Source organism: Eleutherodactylus coqui, chromosome 3 (genome assembly GCF_035609145.1).
Source record: "Eleutherodactylus coqui strain aEleCoq1 chromosome 3, aEleCoq1.hap1, whole genome shotgun sequence".
Taxonomy (NCBI): Eukaryota; Metazoa; Chordata; class Amphibia; order Anura; family Eleutherodactylidae; genus Eleutherodactylus; species Eleutherodactylus coqui.
This window is the reverse complement of record NC_089839.1, coordinates 290524636-290541346: the sequence shown is the minus strand read 5'-3', so window position 1 is coordinate 290541346 and position 16711 is coordinate 290524636. Positions and strand designations below refer to the sequence as shown.

The window sequence follows — 16711 nt, the reverse complement described above, 5'->3', positions numbered from 1 at the left end:
TGCGGCATAATTGGAGCATGTTATGTCATATAGAGTATAATGTGTATCTCCCATATATACTATAATGTGCATCCCCATTGGGCAGCGAACCTGGTGTTACATATGTCATCCCATCACTGGATCCATCCACACAGAAGATGTGACAAGTGGTGATGTCATTCATGTGTGATATCATCAACCAACATGTCACTCACCAGTGTTGTATCTTCTCATGCAGACCTCTCTATACCTCTCAGGGCTCTCTCACAAGCGTATCCTACTGCGTATTACACAGTACCAATCTCACACTCGCTATCAATTGTACTTTTCACACACAGCGCGCAAAATGTGCCTGCAAAAAAGAATGCGGCATGCACTATCATGGCGCATATTACAAGATAGTGTATGAAGATTAAAAGCACGCAGCAAGTACGCAATTTGCGAGTTATCGACCTAGCCACAGGATAAGGGAATAACTTGCGGATCAGTGGGGGTCTCTGTGCTGAGACACCCATCAATCTCGAGAATGGGATCACCATGTCCCACTCTAACTGTAACTGCAGGAGTCGCTTCTCCTCCCCCTCAGTGACATCACTGTGAATACAGCGCTTCCAGAGCATGCACAATCAGCTCTCCATTCATTTCAGTGGGGCTGACGGAAATACCCAAGCAGGTGCCACTTGGCTACCTCCGCAGTACCGTTGTAAGTGAATGGAGCCTAAGGCTGGGTTCACACTGGGCGGATTTGCCACGGAAATTCCGTCCGGAATTTCGCCGCGGCAAATCCGTCTGCAGCCGCTAATTAGCCAGCCATGTGGATTGAGATTTCTCAGAAATCTCGTCTAAATGGGACGGCAAATCTGCCGCGACAAAGCCGGCGCTGCGCCGCGGATTCGCTGGCCGCAGCATGTTCATTTTTTTTCCTTCCACTACGCCCACGCTCTCCTCTATGGGGAGCACCGTCCGCAGCGGAAGAGCGTGCGACCAGGCTGCTTTGAAACCCGCGGCTAAGTGCCGCGGGTTTTGAAGCAGCAGATTCCCGGCGGAAATCCAGCGGTTTTTCTCTGCAACCAAACTGTAAGATTTCTGCCCGGAATCCACCCAGTGAGAACCCACCTTAGGGCTCTTACGTGACCAGCGCTCTCTTCAGTCTCCTCCTTACTGCAAGGAGTGCGGTAACCCCGCAGTGAGAAAGATGCAGGACATGGGATCCCCTTTCATTGCCTCCATTCACAGTGTATCAGGCGGTGGAAAAACTACTTTGGACAGTAGACCTTACCTGAAATGTCGCAGTTCTCGCATTTTTCTGACTTTCTTAGCTAAAATACAACAAATTATCGCAACTGACCTTTTCTACTTTCAAATTCAAATCCAATGATGCAATTGGCTGCTCTGGAATGCTGTTACCATGGTGAAAAAAGATTTGTGTGTGTCTTCTATTTTCTGTGTATATCTAAATAATGGGCCATTTATAAAAGTGTTTACGCTAGATTTCAGGGGTAAAAAAAAAGCAGCAGATTTTCGAACAAGGGCTTCTTGCACAAAAGTTAACTACTGAATTCTCCACCTGCATCACCACATTTATGGGGGGAAATGGGCGGGGCTTGACTGGAGTGGGCGTGGACTGCAGGGAGGGAGCTCTCTGAATTTGATTATCATACTACAGGTGACAGCCTTGGATCTGAATATTATATTACAAAAGGGGACACTCTGGATGTGATTATTATACTGTGGGGTAAGGCTCCGGATGTGATTATAATACGAGAGGGTTCTGGTTTTGTATATAAGGGTGTGCACTCTATATGAATACTGGGGGCCTTACTCTGGATGTGTAGATTACTGGGACGAGAGCTTTTTATTATCTATTTAGATTATTCTTGAAGTTGCCATTTATAGTACAGTAGGGCCCTTTCACATTCACCGCTTTTTGCCGCACTAACAGCAGTCGTCATTGATTTCATTGGGGGCTTTGCATATCCGGGCTGCAAAAACGCTGCGATTTTTCAAGCGTTATCTGTTCTATTTTTGTGCATTTTTTTAAATGCACCTCATCACCCATCACAATGATAGGGTGTGTTAAAAAGCACTGTCAAACTCTATACAATGCGTTTAAAAACACCGCTCGAAATTGTGGTAGAATGCCGCGACTTTGTGCTGCTTTCTCTGAACACGTGAGACTGGCCTGAGTGTTTGTTAGAACATTTAAAGAAACCGGAGTTATTCCATGACAAGTCACCCAAGGATTAACACCTGAATATCTTTGATTTTTCCGAAACTTTGCAGATTTGTTACTACAAAGTATCTAAAAATTTCAATTTTCACACCCATCTGGTCAAGAATTACTGGGGAGTCAATTTTTCAAGGGTCACCGAGAACCATAATTTGTGATAAATCATATGTTGGAAAAAATTGGATGTAGGAAAACGTGCAAGGTGTCATTCTCTTAGCAATAATATGTAGATTTATAAACTGTTGTTGCAATAGAAGTTAAAGTAAAATTGAAACATTTTTTGGAACAGAGCAATATTTGCCTGAGTATGAGGCCTCCCTCACACAGGCGTTTACAGAAACGCAGCATTTTTACTGCGGTTTCAGCAGCGTTGTCATGCATTTTCTACGTTTTGGCTGCGTTTTGAGCGCAGCTGAAAAAAGCAGCCAAGGCTGCTGAAAAAGAAAAATCCGTACTCCCCTCGCAGTCACTGCCCAGGTCCGTGCAACTGCTCTCCGGAGCTCCCGACGCTTGTCATGGCTGACAGGATCTTTTGCTAGTGACGGGATTTGAAGACTCCGCCTCCAGCAAGAGATTGCTCTGATTGGCTGAGCGCTCTGAGTGTCAGCGGGCTCAGCCAATCACAGCCAGCACTGGATGCACCAATCACAGACATTCATTGAATGGCTGTGATTGGTGCATCGAGCACCGGCTCTGATTGGCTGAGCCGGCGCTCCTGAACCAATCAGAGCAATCTCTCACTGGAAGTGGGGATTTTAATCCCCGTCACTAGCAATAGATGCTTTGTTGGCCTGACAAGTGCCCGTCAGCCTGTACGGAGCTCCAGAGAGCAGTGGCGCGGGGCCTTGACGGTGCCTGCTAGGTGAGTATTTTTTTATATTTTTTTTAGGTAGTGCAGTTAGCGCTTGCGTTTAGCGCTGCCAAAAACGTGGTACCAAGGTGTGTCATGGTTTTTAGCAGCGCTGAAACCGCTGTCCATTCATTTCAGTGGGCGACACAGTACTGAAAATAGCCAAGGATGGAACATGCATCGCTGTCAAAGCACAGCGTTGAAGACTGTTTTGACACGTGTGAATGAATGAATGGGAGAGTTGTGCAGCTGAAAAGGCAGCGCTAACCGATGTACAAAAACGTGTGTCTGATGGAGGCCTAAGAGCTCACCTGGGCGTATGTGCCCAGCGTATTACGTGCATACAGTACACAGTAAATATGTGTGCACATGGGGTTCCCTACAGTTCTTTCCTGGCAGCACGGGACAGGAATATCCAGTAACATCTCTGTATTCTTTTTGGCCTTTTCTGAAGAAGGGGCTGCATTCCCAAAGTGCGTTATTTGTGCTGGCTATCAATTAATTAATAAAGAAGAAATTGGGTTCATCCATTTGCTTTTATGTGCTTTACATTACAAGGCTTGCACAGTGTCTCATTTTCTCCTTTTATAAAATAGGCCCGTGTGCCTGAACCCTTAAAACACATTTTTTAGTAAGAGTAAGTCTTGCTAAAGTGTCCGTGCGTCTTATACTGTGAATGGTCTTCCCCCCTCCCTGTCTGTTCTGTGTCCAGCCCACAGAGCAGTGATAACATGGCTCCCCTCTCCGCAGCGAGCTGAGCTGTCACCTTGCTTAATCCTTGGGTGACTAGTCCTTGTCAGCTGCAGGTATTGTCAAAACTTTTTCTTCTCCATCTCTCTCCTAATTCTTCACTTTCATCATTAGTCTGCTGAATCGTGTCTCCATTCCCCAGAACATAGGCAATCTGCCACACTGAGATGAGGCTGAACTTCTAGACAGAGTGTAATGAGAGGATCCTATGCTGTTTAATGTGCAGTTATTTGGGCCGGAGCAATATTGAGGAGGGGGTTAAGCACTGAGAGATGATGTACAAGTGAATGGAGAGTAAGTGGTGAGAGGACATAACTACTCCAATGTATCAAGAATGCAAGTGTCCAGTTTCACAGTGAACTCTCAGTGCACAGAGATGGCAGGGGTGAACGTACAAGTGTGCAGGAAGATATATACTAGTATGTGGTTCTCATTTCCACGCTGTTTGCCAGTGCAGTCCGCATGAGATTTGAAATTCGGACTTTTCTCAAACCGCTGAGCACGCGCACTCCTATAGCAGTCGGAAAAGAGTCAGGTTTTCAGATTGCGCTTTTATTTAATCAGCAGGAACGGGTGCATATAAAAAATACGTCCCCTAGGTCCTGTCACCTCCATAGACAGCACCATAACTTAGTTTATGGTGCTGTTCAGCGGTGACAGGTTTCCTTTATTTGGGGATGTATGTATTTATATGCGGCAAGGAAAAATTTCATTTTGGCTCCTAAAATTTTTGGATTAGGGGCCGATGGCTTCTAGGTAATTTTTTGAGCCTGGAGCACTGGCCGTACCACAGATTTTGTTGAATGTTATTCTGCAGATTGTGTTTGGCAAACTTTAAGGCCTCATGTCCACGGGCAAAATATGATTTAAGATCCGCAGCGGATCTCCCGCATGCGGATCCGCATCCCATAGGGATGCATTGACCACCCGCGGGTAGATAAATACCCGCGGATGGTCAATAAAAGGGATTTTTTAAAAAATGGAGCATGAAAAAATCTGGACCATGCTCCATTTTCGTGCGGGTCTCCCGTGGGGACGGCTCCCGTGGGCTTCTATTGAAGCCTATGGAAGCCGTCCGGATCCGCGGGAGACCTAAAATAGGAATTTAAAAGTATTTACCCATCCGGAGCGGACCGGGAAGGTCTTCTCTTCCTCACGGCCGCATCTTTCTTGCTTCGGCTCGGCGGATGTGCCCGGCGCATGCGCGCGGCACGTCGACGACGTGCCGCCGGCGTGATGAATTCATCCGCCGGCCGAAAAAGAAGATCCGGCCGTGAGGAACAGCAGACCTTCCCCGCCCGCTACGGATAGGTAAATTCTTTAAAATTCTTATTTTCAGCGCTCATGTCCGCGGGGCAGGAGGGACGCGCTGCAGATTCTACATGTAGAATCCGTAGCGGGCCTGATTTTCCCCGTGGACATGAGGCCTAAGCCAAAACACCAGTCAGAGTCAAAACGAGAAACAGCTATGGCTGAACTGCTTCTCTGACTACCTGATGCTCACTGTGCATAGTATGCATTGGTAGGCTAAGGTTGGCTTCACACGGACGCAGAGAAGGGAACCCATTGATTGCAACAGTTTCATCAATGATGTATGCTAATACACAGTGGGCATCAGGCGGTCCGTGAAGCTGGTGTGGCCATCTTTGATTCTCCAGGACTGGACAGTCTCTTTTAACGTCCCCCAAAAAATCGACCTGGTGTGTTTGATGTAACTGGAGAGCATGAAGTCACTTCCATACGTCTCTCCTTGTGCAGAACCCGCTCACGTCACCATTTAACCCCACGGTGGAGCATCAAGTCTGTCAGTCCTGCAGCTTAATCCAGCTAAAATATTGATGAAGGGATCGTGTTTGCTTTTCTTGCAAGTATGCTGGAACGGGTCGTGTTACCTGCATTAGTACACAGCAGTACGCCACCGCTTTCCCCATTTACCGCTGCAGTGTGTTGGCATCGGCGTCCGGGTAGCAATTACAACTTTTATTGGAAAAGAAACATGCTGGGGAATCCCTTACATATATAGAGTATGTGGAGAACATAACGATCGATCTAGATTCATTCTACACGAATGACTCTCTTAAAGGGTATGCACCTTTTTGCAATATTTTCTTATTGCTCCAATCAAAAATAAAAAGTGAAGCCACTTTGCATGTAATCTTACATGAGAATCTCCTACCGTGTTGTGTTTACAGCGCCTATGCAGATCTGTTGGTCTCTGTAGTAACATGCTGAGCTGATTTCAGCAGGAAGCAGGCGGCTCCTGCCGGTAGTCCATCAATAGTTTACAACTGGACAACCCTTTTAAAACGGAAGGGCATTTTTAATCAAGACTATTTGGAAAGTTGCTTCATTATTATTTTAGCTGCATTGGAGCAGTGAGAAAAAAAATGGTTGCAAAGTTAGGCGTACCCTATAAATATTCAAAATCCTTCGGTACCAGAAGAATCTATGTAAGTAGAAGTCGACCTCAATGAGCCACACAAGAACTTGCATTGCTGTTGAAGTCACCAATACTTGTTGCTCGCAGCCACCCAAGCCGTTGTACCTAGTAAGTGTTGGGATTGCAGAGAGTATGGAGGTGGAGCTAAGCAACCCACCCGCCTCCTCCCATTGATGGCTATGAACAAGGGGCGGGGAGAGGGCGGTAGCTTGCCTCCACCCACGCCCCACCCCTTGTCCATAGCCATCAATGGGAGGTGACGGGCCAGCGCTTAGTCCTGCCAGCTTCCATTGTACAGAACGAGCTGGGAGGAGAAGAGAGTGAGCCTGCACCTGAGAGGGGGAGAGGAGAGCAGAGGGGAGGGAGTTTAGCAGCCACACTGCTAAACTCCCTCCCACCTACGGCCGCTACTATAGGCTCCCATAGGAGCCCATGCAGCAGCAGACGTATTCTGGCCCAAAAGATAGTTCCAGGACTATCTTTTGGGCCCGACGTGCGCTTTTACGTTTCAGTAATACACCCATGTGATCTGATGCATTTTAATCTAGTGCATCAGATCACAGCGCATATCAGCCGGCCGTAAAAAAAAGGCCGACCGATATGCGCTCGTGTGAAAGAAGCCTTATGCTGTGGCTATTTTCTGCAGGGAAAATAGAGGATCTTGCGGATTTTCAAAATCTTGTCAATGCTGTATTGGATTGTGTGAGGTTTTGTTGCGAATTGATTTCAGTAGGAAAGGGAGGAAAAAAAATACACAATCGGTGTGGTGTTGCAAATTTACGATGAATTAGGCTATTTTAACATCTGTGTTAAGAACCTCCGTTCTGAGCTTCCATCGCAGATCCAGCACAAAATACTGGAAGAACCGTCCTGCATGACTGGCGGACAGCTGAGCAGAGACCCAATGGACAGTATTAAAGTCAATAGGTTCCGTTTGGTTCCGACATAAGACGGAGCAGGAAAACAATAAAATCCGAACACAAGTTTGAACATGGACTTACTCGTAGCTCTGCAGGAAAATCTGAAGTGGATCCTTTTTTTTTTTCTTCTATCTTTAATCATGCACAGAAATGCCTGCAGAAGCAAATCCACACCAAAATCTGCACATAGCCGGGAACCCTGCGTACCTGTTTAAACTGTATTGCAGATGATCACAGAAGCTCGCCGCCAGTCATGCTCAGTACAATTTTCTTTTTTATTTCTTTGTTTGTGTTTCCCGTGCATTCACTTAGCGATGACGTGGGCACCCGCAGCCCGTATGCAATGTTAATTACTTATAGGCTACAGGTCAGACACCGCCATTGATTTTAATGGAGGTCCTCTGAGCGGAGTCCGTGGCAAAATAGAGCATGCTGTGATTTTTCTTCTGCTTGCAGAATACACCATTCGCATCCACGAGTGTAAAGGAAAAATCAAAACAACGCGCCTTTCAATGCCTGCATGGAAAGTCCGTGTGGGCGGTGATCACGGATTCCACAATTAGAGACCGTTTGTTTGAGGCCCTTCTGAATTCTGTGTGTAATTTCTTCCACATTTTCTGGTCCGTTTTTTGCACAAATGATCCGGTGAAAATCCAATCCATGTGAGCTTAACTAAAAAATGCAGTTTAAACACAACATGGGAATGCACTTTGAATGGCATATAAATTAGCATTTTCATGCAGACTTAGGGCGTCTTCAGATGACTGTATATCTGCTGGGTGCCAATATATGGCGTCCCTCTCTGCAGGGGGAGGAGGCTGGAAGAGCCGGGAGCAGTGCACTGAGCTCCCGCCCCCTCTCCGACCCTCGCCACTATTTGCAATGGGAGGGTGCGGGGCGGGGTAGGTTCTGCAACTTAGTTCCGCCCCCTCCCATTGCAAATAGTGGCAAGGGGCGGAGAGGGGGAGGGAGCTCAGTGCACTGCTTCCGACTCTTCCAGCCTCCTCCCCCTGTAGAGAGAGACGCCGTATATTGGCACCCGGCCGATATATGGTCATCCGAAGGCGCCCGTAGAATGCCATTATATGAGGCAACTATTATCCAAATACTCGCTTGATAGAGAGACAGTTGTTCCATGTAAACATGGCCCCCAGTTAGTTGACAAGCATGAATTCATCTACTAGTCGCCACTTTTCAGCTCTTCTGATTACCTATCATCTGGCGTAAACAGGTACTCGTTTGTCTTTCAGCGACTGGCCAACAACCTTGCAGGGAGGTGTGCCCTTGCTCGACGTGCGCCTACCACCAAATGCTGATTGGCTTCTGCTGTTTTTTTGAACATTTTGGCCTTCCACTTAACACTCATTGGTTCCCGAAAATGCACAGATACGTGCGAGCGATCCTCGACTGAAGTTTCCCGGCCGCCCTTCGAAAAAACACTCCCTGCTATGGTCTCTGTTGTGTGCGTTCCCATGACTCGACAACCGATGAGCGTGTTAAGGAATTGGAATTTCGCATACACTCCCACCAAAGATCCTACACCCTAATCCTTGCTTCTAGAACAGCTGGGCCTACGTAAATATCAGTCATTGCATTTTCTTCATGAAGCAGGTCTTTGGGGGATTCGATGAATATATTTGTATTTCACTTCACTTCTGGTTTTGTAATATTGTAACACTTGTATTCTGAAAACAAGTCAATAATGTGCCATCTGTCATTGGGTGATGTCTTGCATCATCCCAGAGGTCGGGCACCATTGATTTGCTGTGTGAGAAGAAGGGGCATATAGTAATGTAAAGACAATATTTGTCTTCCTGCCGGGCCCAATGTGTGTCCCCCGGGGCCCGGGCCACAGACAAGCTTTTTCTCTGTCCTAGATAGCAAGTAAATTGTAGCTCTACAGCTGAGCTCTGTATTCTTCATTGCTCAGCCACAATAAGCTGCGTAATTAGCATATGCCAATAGAAGTCAGGTACCTGATTGTATCTCAGAGGTGGGACCTGCAGCCACCAGGCAGCAATGAATATGCAGTAAATGTGTAGGATGGAAATACGCCATTAAGACTCATCAATTAAAAAAGGGAAAAGTTGGATTTTCAACCATACAGATGTTGGTGCGCTTCAGGCCTTAAAAATTAAATGTCACGTGTGAAATTTATAATTAGTAATTGTAGGCAGAGTCTCAGTACCTCCCATGCTTTACACTGCAGCTATGTTTGGCTGTTGCTTATAACACATAGAGCCTTTTTGAAATTTTGTCTACGAACTTCACTTAAAAACTGAGCTTCATTGTTGTGTTGGCTACTGTTGCAGAGTAGTGTGGAGGGAGCAGATTGCACCTCATTAAAAGGGATGTAGCACAAACAACTGTTATCACCTCTCCATAGGATAGGTAATAAAAATCTAAATGGTGGGGGATTCATGGCTGAGACCACTACCTGTTTTAAGAAGGGGATCCTTTGTCGCCCTCTTCTCATCCCTGTGAGATCAACTGCATGGACCTGTAGTGACGTTCGTTTGAATGCAGCTGTATTCACATATGGAGACGTGCAGGACAACATTCATCGTCCATCGTTTATGCTGCAAAAACGATGGATGATGAGCAGATCGCCGATCGATCAGTGTAAATAGCAGCCGTTCAGTACTGAATGGCCATTATGTTAAGTCAATGGAGAGGGGTGGTGGGGAGCGTGAGGAGAGAAATCTCTTGCAGCCTTCGCGCTGTGAGCCAGCGATACTAGCTCCCGTGCAGGGGGCTAGTCTAAATGGGCTTTAAAACTGGTGACATTTACTGGAGAGTTTACTTGATCACTCTGCATCTCATCTGACATTGCATTTTCCTCTGTGAATACTCTGGAGAAAAAAACTTTAATATATTTGCTTTCTCCTCTTCACGCTCTACAATTTCTCCTACATTATTTATTAAACGGCCAACACTTTCTGTATTAATCTTTTTGCTATTTACAGTGGGGGAAAAAAGTATTTAGTCAGATCCCAATTATACAAGTTCTCCCACTTAAAAAGATGTGAGAGGCCTGTAATTGACATCATAGGTGGACCTCAACTATGAGAGACAACATGAGAAAACACATCCAGAAAATCACATTGTCTGATTTTTAACGCTTTTTTTTTTTTTTAATTATGGTGGAAAATAAGTATTTGGTCACCTACAAACAAGCAAGATTTCTGGGTCTCGCAGACCTGTATCTTCTTCATTAAGAGGCTCCTCGGTCCTCCAGTCGTTACCTGTAGTAATGGCATCTGTTTGAACTTGTTATCAGTATAAAAGACACCTGTCCACAACCTCAAGCAGTCACACTCCAAACTCCACTATGCTGAAGACCAAAGAGCTGTCGAAGGACACCAGAAACAAAATTGTAGCGGTCCTGATAAGCAGGAAAGACAGTTTTCAAGCTGGCTTGAAGTCAGCGATGAATGAAAAGTGCACGATGGGCGTGTTTAAACCCAGCGATTATCGCTCAAAAGATGGCTTTTGAGCGATAGTCGTTGTGTCTAAATGGGCCTTTACTCTGTTTGGCAACAAGTCTCTCCCCACCTTTGCTGCTTTTATCTGCTTTTTACATAATTGATTTTTATTTCAATGGGGCTGATAGAATTAGCCAAGTACAAGTTCTAGGCGATTTCTGACAGTTCCATTGATGAAGCTGCTCTGCACATGTGCAGCCGCACCATTCAATCTCCTTCTCACTGCAGGAAGTGTAGTGAGACCACAGTGAGGAAGAGGGGGAAACCTGGGACCTATGGATATGTCATAGCTCCCATCGCCGAGTGGTGATGCCAACAATACTGCACTTAACTGCTGAAGCCAGTGAATCGTTGTAGCAGTCACTTGATGCCTGCTTGTAAACAAGGAGCTGGAAAAAGGGAGCACAGGATCGCTGGGGAAGCCAGAGGGGAGTACTGGATATTTTTTCTTTGTTTGTTTTACACCAATGGAATTTTATATTTTTTGTTTTTGCTGAGTTGGCTGACCTCTTTTTAAACTCTGTACGGTCACTGGGGATACAATAAAATATTAATGGGGTTTTCCGAACAATTTCTATTGCTGACCTATCCTCTGGATAGGTCATTAGTAGTTGATGGTAATTTACAGTTTCAGCTGTCATTGATTTTAATGGGAGTTACCCACGGGTCGGAGCAATCAGCTTCCGCTCCGTAAATTGTCTTGTGGGGCTGACAGCAGGCGCCTAAACAGCTGATCGTCTGGGGTCTCAAGCGACGGACCCCAACCGATTTAGCTATTCATGACCTATCCTGAGGATGGGTCATCAGTAAAAATTGCGACCAAAAAAAAGCACATTTCTGGTATTTTTTTTTCCTGACAACATTCATCATGCGGACTAAACAATGCATTACTTTGATAGATCTGAGTTTTCCGGACGCGGCGATACCAAATACGTATTTTTGTTCTATTTAGATTCTTTTATTATAAATATGGCACCAGAGTTTTTGTTTTTTTTTACTTTTATAACTTTTTTAAAAATAATTAATAAAACTTTATTCTTATTTTTGCTTTAGTTTTTTTTTTGTTATTCCTCAGAGCGGACAACAACTTGTGCAGCTTTGATCGCTCCTGCAGTATGATGTAATGCCATAGCATTACATCATACTGCGATAGGCAGGCAGTCCATCTCTCTTCATACATGGACCGCCGATACAGGCCGTCAAAAAGCATATCGGCGGTCGTAAAGGGGTTAACCCTTTCCAATCCAATTTGTAACCTGTTTTGTTTGGGTGGCTTACTCTTTTTCTGCCATTATACAATGGCGCTATATGCTGGCTAAAGCCAGTACTGCATGAGGTGACACGTTGGATAGGCTCCGACAGCAGAGAGGCTGGCAATATACAGTAAGAGCACCCCGACGGATGTCTTATAACATCGGAGCTGTACAGCCTTAAATCATAATGTCTTTAGACGTCAGACAGTGGATTGGAAAGGGTTAAGGCCTTGGAGCCTGAGAGCTAACAGAAAGCCAGCAGTATTCTCTACACAGCTCTTGAATTGGATGTATATTGTAAGCCACTATAATTCGAGGTCAGCGCAATATAAAAAAAAGTGAAGAATAGTGCAAGGTTGCTGAGCCTCCTATGCAGATTATTTTGCGGTTACATGTGCCATGTCTCTTCCATCTTCTAGCAGTAGCTGCAATTAGAGGTGAAGTGTTCGAGCCTCCTGACCCAGGTGACTGACATCCGAACCTCATCCAGTCTGTTCACAGATGTCTGTAACAAGAATGAGTAATTATCTTATTGATATTCTGACAACCTTTTCAGACACCGACCAGACACTCGGGGCATATTGCCAGGATATATCATCAATATCTGATCATTGGGGGTGGGGCTGCTTATCTTTAGAATGAGTTCATAGATAAAATGTTAATACTACAATTTTATTTTATTTTTTGTAGGACTGAAAAAACGTACCAGGAAGGCGTTTGGCATACGGAAGAAAGAAAAGGACACTGATTCTACGTAAGTCTGTCCAGCAGTCGCCAGTATGGTACTTTGATAGTTGTGCAATATTTGCTCTTGACTCTTAGTGGAGAATGAAAGGAAGTCACGTGGCTGGAGATGAGAACCATAGAAGATTTGGTTCCCCAACTTTGGCTTAGATTTCACAACTGCGGTCTTCATTCTGCATAACTGCAAAAGAGCAACATCCTAAGGTCTCATGCACTTGGTTTATTAAGTGCATGGGACTTGTGCAATTGCGCATGGAATCCCTCAGACATATTACACAGAACTAGGAGAGACTATATCCAGTATACGGCATCTGAGGAAGCATTTTATGATTTCTATCAGTTTTCAAATCTAAAAAATTGGATGCAAATGGAGGTACAGCGTCGCACCTCAGAGTTTGTACTGAGCTATAACATGCTCCTGTGTCACTTCTACCCACTGCTCAGATATTCAAGGAAACCATGCATGTGTGCCCAATGTTCTTGGGAGTCTCCTAAGGATGAATGAACATATTTTGGATTTGCTGTGGATTTTACCTGTGGCTTTGCGCAGTTAAAATCTGCAGCGGATTGCAGATTGAGGCAAATGATTATAGGGGTTAATCAATACTTGATCATCTGGGGTCTGCCACTTGAGACCCCAGCCGATCAGCTGCCTGCTGTCATTGCTGCTAGATACTGGGTCACTGAGCAAAAGCTGCTGCTCCGACCCCTGTGTAGTGGCCAGTGCTTTTTAACTTGCTCCTATTAAAATCATTGAGCGCTGCGGCTACAATTACCAGCACCAACCACTAACGGGGCGGAGGAGCAGCAGCTTTCACTCTGTATCGCTTTGTGTTATGGTGCGGACAGCTGATCGGCCAGGGTTCTGAGCCGTGGAACCCCAGCTGATCAACTATTGAGGACCTATCCACCTATCCTGAGGATAGGCTGAAAAAAACTCTAGAATCCATGTCTGATGCTGGGAATAAAGACGCTTCAGTTAGGATATATCTAGAGGAAGCGCAAAATTTCCATTGCGGATGGCACCAGAAATCTGATTGTGTCACGTGGATTTTGCTGCAGATTCATTGCAGATCTCACTCTTACTATATTAAAAGCGGAGTAACCAGCAATGAAAATCCACGGCATGCTTCTAACCCCCCGCAAAAAATATTTGCAGCATGTGAATGAAATTTGTAAAACCCCACAGGGCTTTTTCAGAGAAATACATTTGATGATCTGTTTTACTTAGTGACAGGAGCTTTTGTAATGAATTTTGCCTTTGTAGCAATTACTACTTAACTTCCTCTTTTCCATCCTGCAGGGGATCACCAGACCGGGACGGCTCTGTAAGTCTTCCGTATTCATCTTTATTTTGTTATCGTTTTGTGTAGTTTTTGAATATCCACCAAATGTATTTTACGTCTTCCGTACAAAAGTAAATCTGCTGCAGAGACCAATACAGCAAAAATATTACCGGGGAAATGTATCCAAACCGGTGCCAAGGTAAAGATGTGCACCTAACAACAATTCGGAGCCTAGCTTCCATTATTAGAGGACTTACCTTAGCCCCTGAGCAACAACTGCTGTACCTGTATGTCGGATGGGTGTGGGATTTGCATGGAGCAGGCTCAGGAGCTGGGCCCATTCCATACGCAGAGGAAGTCAACTGTCAAAGATGGCTAACAGCTGGGAATAGGGATAACCCTTCAGATAGGGTTATAGGGAATAGGGATAACCCTTCAGATACTCACCTCAGCATTTAAATGGTTTGACAAAAGTAGGGGGCTTCCTCGGTTTCCCAAAGTACCTACCCACTACAAGATTGTGTCATGCTGTTAGATTACTATGGCAGCATGGGGCATTGTTAAGGCTTCAAGGCCTGCCATGTATTTCTTCCTTTTAAGCCCTGCTCTGTATTTCAATATAATCAAACAATCATAAGTTAAAGTTCTCTATGGGGACTAAAAAAGTAAAAGTTAACTTTGTCAATAAAAACATATCAAAAGACATATGTACTCAAAAATGGTGCCAATAGAAAATACAGATCGTCCTTTAAAAAAAAAAAAAAAAAAGCCTTTGCATAACCCCATCGATGGAAAACTAAAAGTAATGAGTAGAGATGAGCGAGCGTGCTCGACCGAGCTTGATGCTTGGTCGAGCATTAACATACTCGGAACTACTCGTTACTCGAGTGAGCATCAGGCAGTGCTCTGATGCTCGATCAAATTTCGTGAGGGAGAAAAAAAAATGCTCAAGTCTCCCATTGACTTCAATGGGATTCGTTACTCGAACAGAGCTCTCGAGCATTTCAAAAAGCTTGGCTCGAATAACGAGCACCCGAGCATTTTGGTGCTCGCTCATCTGTAGTAATGATGTTTGTTTTGTTTTTTTGTTTTTTTAGATCAAATTTTTTTAAAGCTAGTACAATAAAAAGACTAGAAATTTGGTATTGTAGTCACACTGACCCAGAGAAATTATCGTGTCATTTTTGCTGCACCCCGTTGGACATAAAAACAAGACCCCTCCAAAACAGCGGAATTGTGTTTTTTATTTTCCATTTCACTTTGAAACTTTTAAAAGTTTTTCAGTATATTACACTCATTGGCAAAAATAATCAAGCAGCTAGGAGTTGTTGGAATCAAATGAAACATTCTCTGTGTCTGAAGGTGCACTTATACGCTGGAACAACATGGTAGCATTGTATTTTTACCTGTTTAAAAAAAAAATAGGTAAAAAATGGATGTGCGGGAGTGGCCTTAGACTTGATTGTCTGTAAATGTGCCAGATGTATCACAGGGACTCTGCTGAATGATAAATATATGGTCTCTTTAGACTTTATCTTCAGGATAGGATATAAATAGTAGGTTATCGGGAGTCTTCCACCAGGGACTCCCGGCAATCAGCAGTTCACCAGGCCAGTATGCTGGTGCACATAGCTGATGTGTGCAGGAAGCAGACAGCTCTGTTCCTACTGACGTGGCTCAGCTTGGAATTACAGGTAAAATCTAAGACGGTCCACAACAGTGTGAATTGAGCTTTCTGCTTCCTGCACACATTGGCTCTATGCATCGGCCCAGTGAACAGCGGATCAGCACACGTCCCTAGCGGCAGACCCCCAGCGATCTACTATTGATGGCCTATCTTGAGGATGTGTCATCAATAGATTAAAGCTAGACAACCCCTTTAAAGAGTGAATGCACTTTTGCAAACACATTTTTTAATTTCTCAATGCATGTAAAATGAAAAGGGAAGCAACAAATTAATTTCTTACACACTTAGGTCTGCATAGGATGTATAGACACGTGTCTCCATGGTAATAGACAATAAACAAGCCCTGAATACTGTAATCCTGAAGTCCAACTCCATTCTATCTGTTCCTAAATTAATGTGCACCTACAATCGGTGAGCTCGGAGAAAGTACAGGACAGATAGACTCTGACTATTCAGGGCTTATGTATTGAATGTCACCATGGAGATGCATAGGTCTGCATAGGAGCTGTAGAAATCTAATTATAAAAAATGTGTAATTTAAGCTTATTGCAAAGTTTTGCATTTTTTGGCTTAGAGAAAAACTTGGTTGTGAAAGTGGACAGACATTGGGTCCCCTCCTTTGTTACCCAGAGTTGTTACTTTAAGCAATTCTTGCTCAGGAGAATCTGTACATTGATCCCAGCAGGTTCCATTTATTCCAGTGTTAACGGTTGATCATGGAGTTTTAAGCAGTGATTACCTCCCTCACCCCAATGATCAGTTAGTGACCCATGGACCAGAATGTATGTATAAAACTTTTCCAGTGACCGTGCACAGCCCGCAGTCATGTAAAAAAATCAATCTTTGCATAAATTAAATACCGTAATCACTTAGTACAAGTGAAAGTGTTAACACTAGAGATGAGCGAACACGTTCGGGCCCGCCCCTTTTTCGCCCGAACACCGAACTTTGCGAACACCTCGGTGTTCGGGCGAAAAAGTTCGGGGGCCGCCGTGGCAGCGCGGGGGGGTGCGGCGGGGAGCGGGGGGGAGAGGGAGAGAGAGAGGGCTCCCCCCTGTTCCCCGCTACTGCCGCCCGCGCCGCCGCG

At 44.8% G+C, this 16711-nt stretch overlaps 1 protein-coding gene across 1 annotated transcript in view; it reads left to right on the top strand.

Moving 5' to 3' along the window:
* Positions 1–16711, top strand: part of SGIP1 (SH3GL interacting endocytic adaptor 1) — a 129771-nt gene that overhangs the window by 28186 nt on the left and 84874 nt on the right. Inside the window, exons 2-3 of the mRNA XM_066597670.1 lie at positions 12598–12661; positions 13955–13979. Of these exons, the coding sequence (XP_066453767.1) occupies positions 12598–12661; positions 13955–13979 (89 nt within the window). The remainder of the gene's footprint in view (positions 1–12597; positions 12662–13954; positions 13980–16711) is intronic.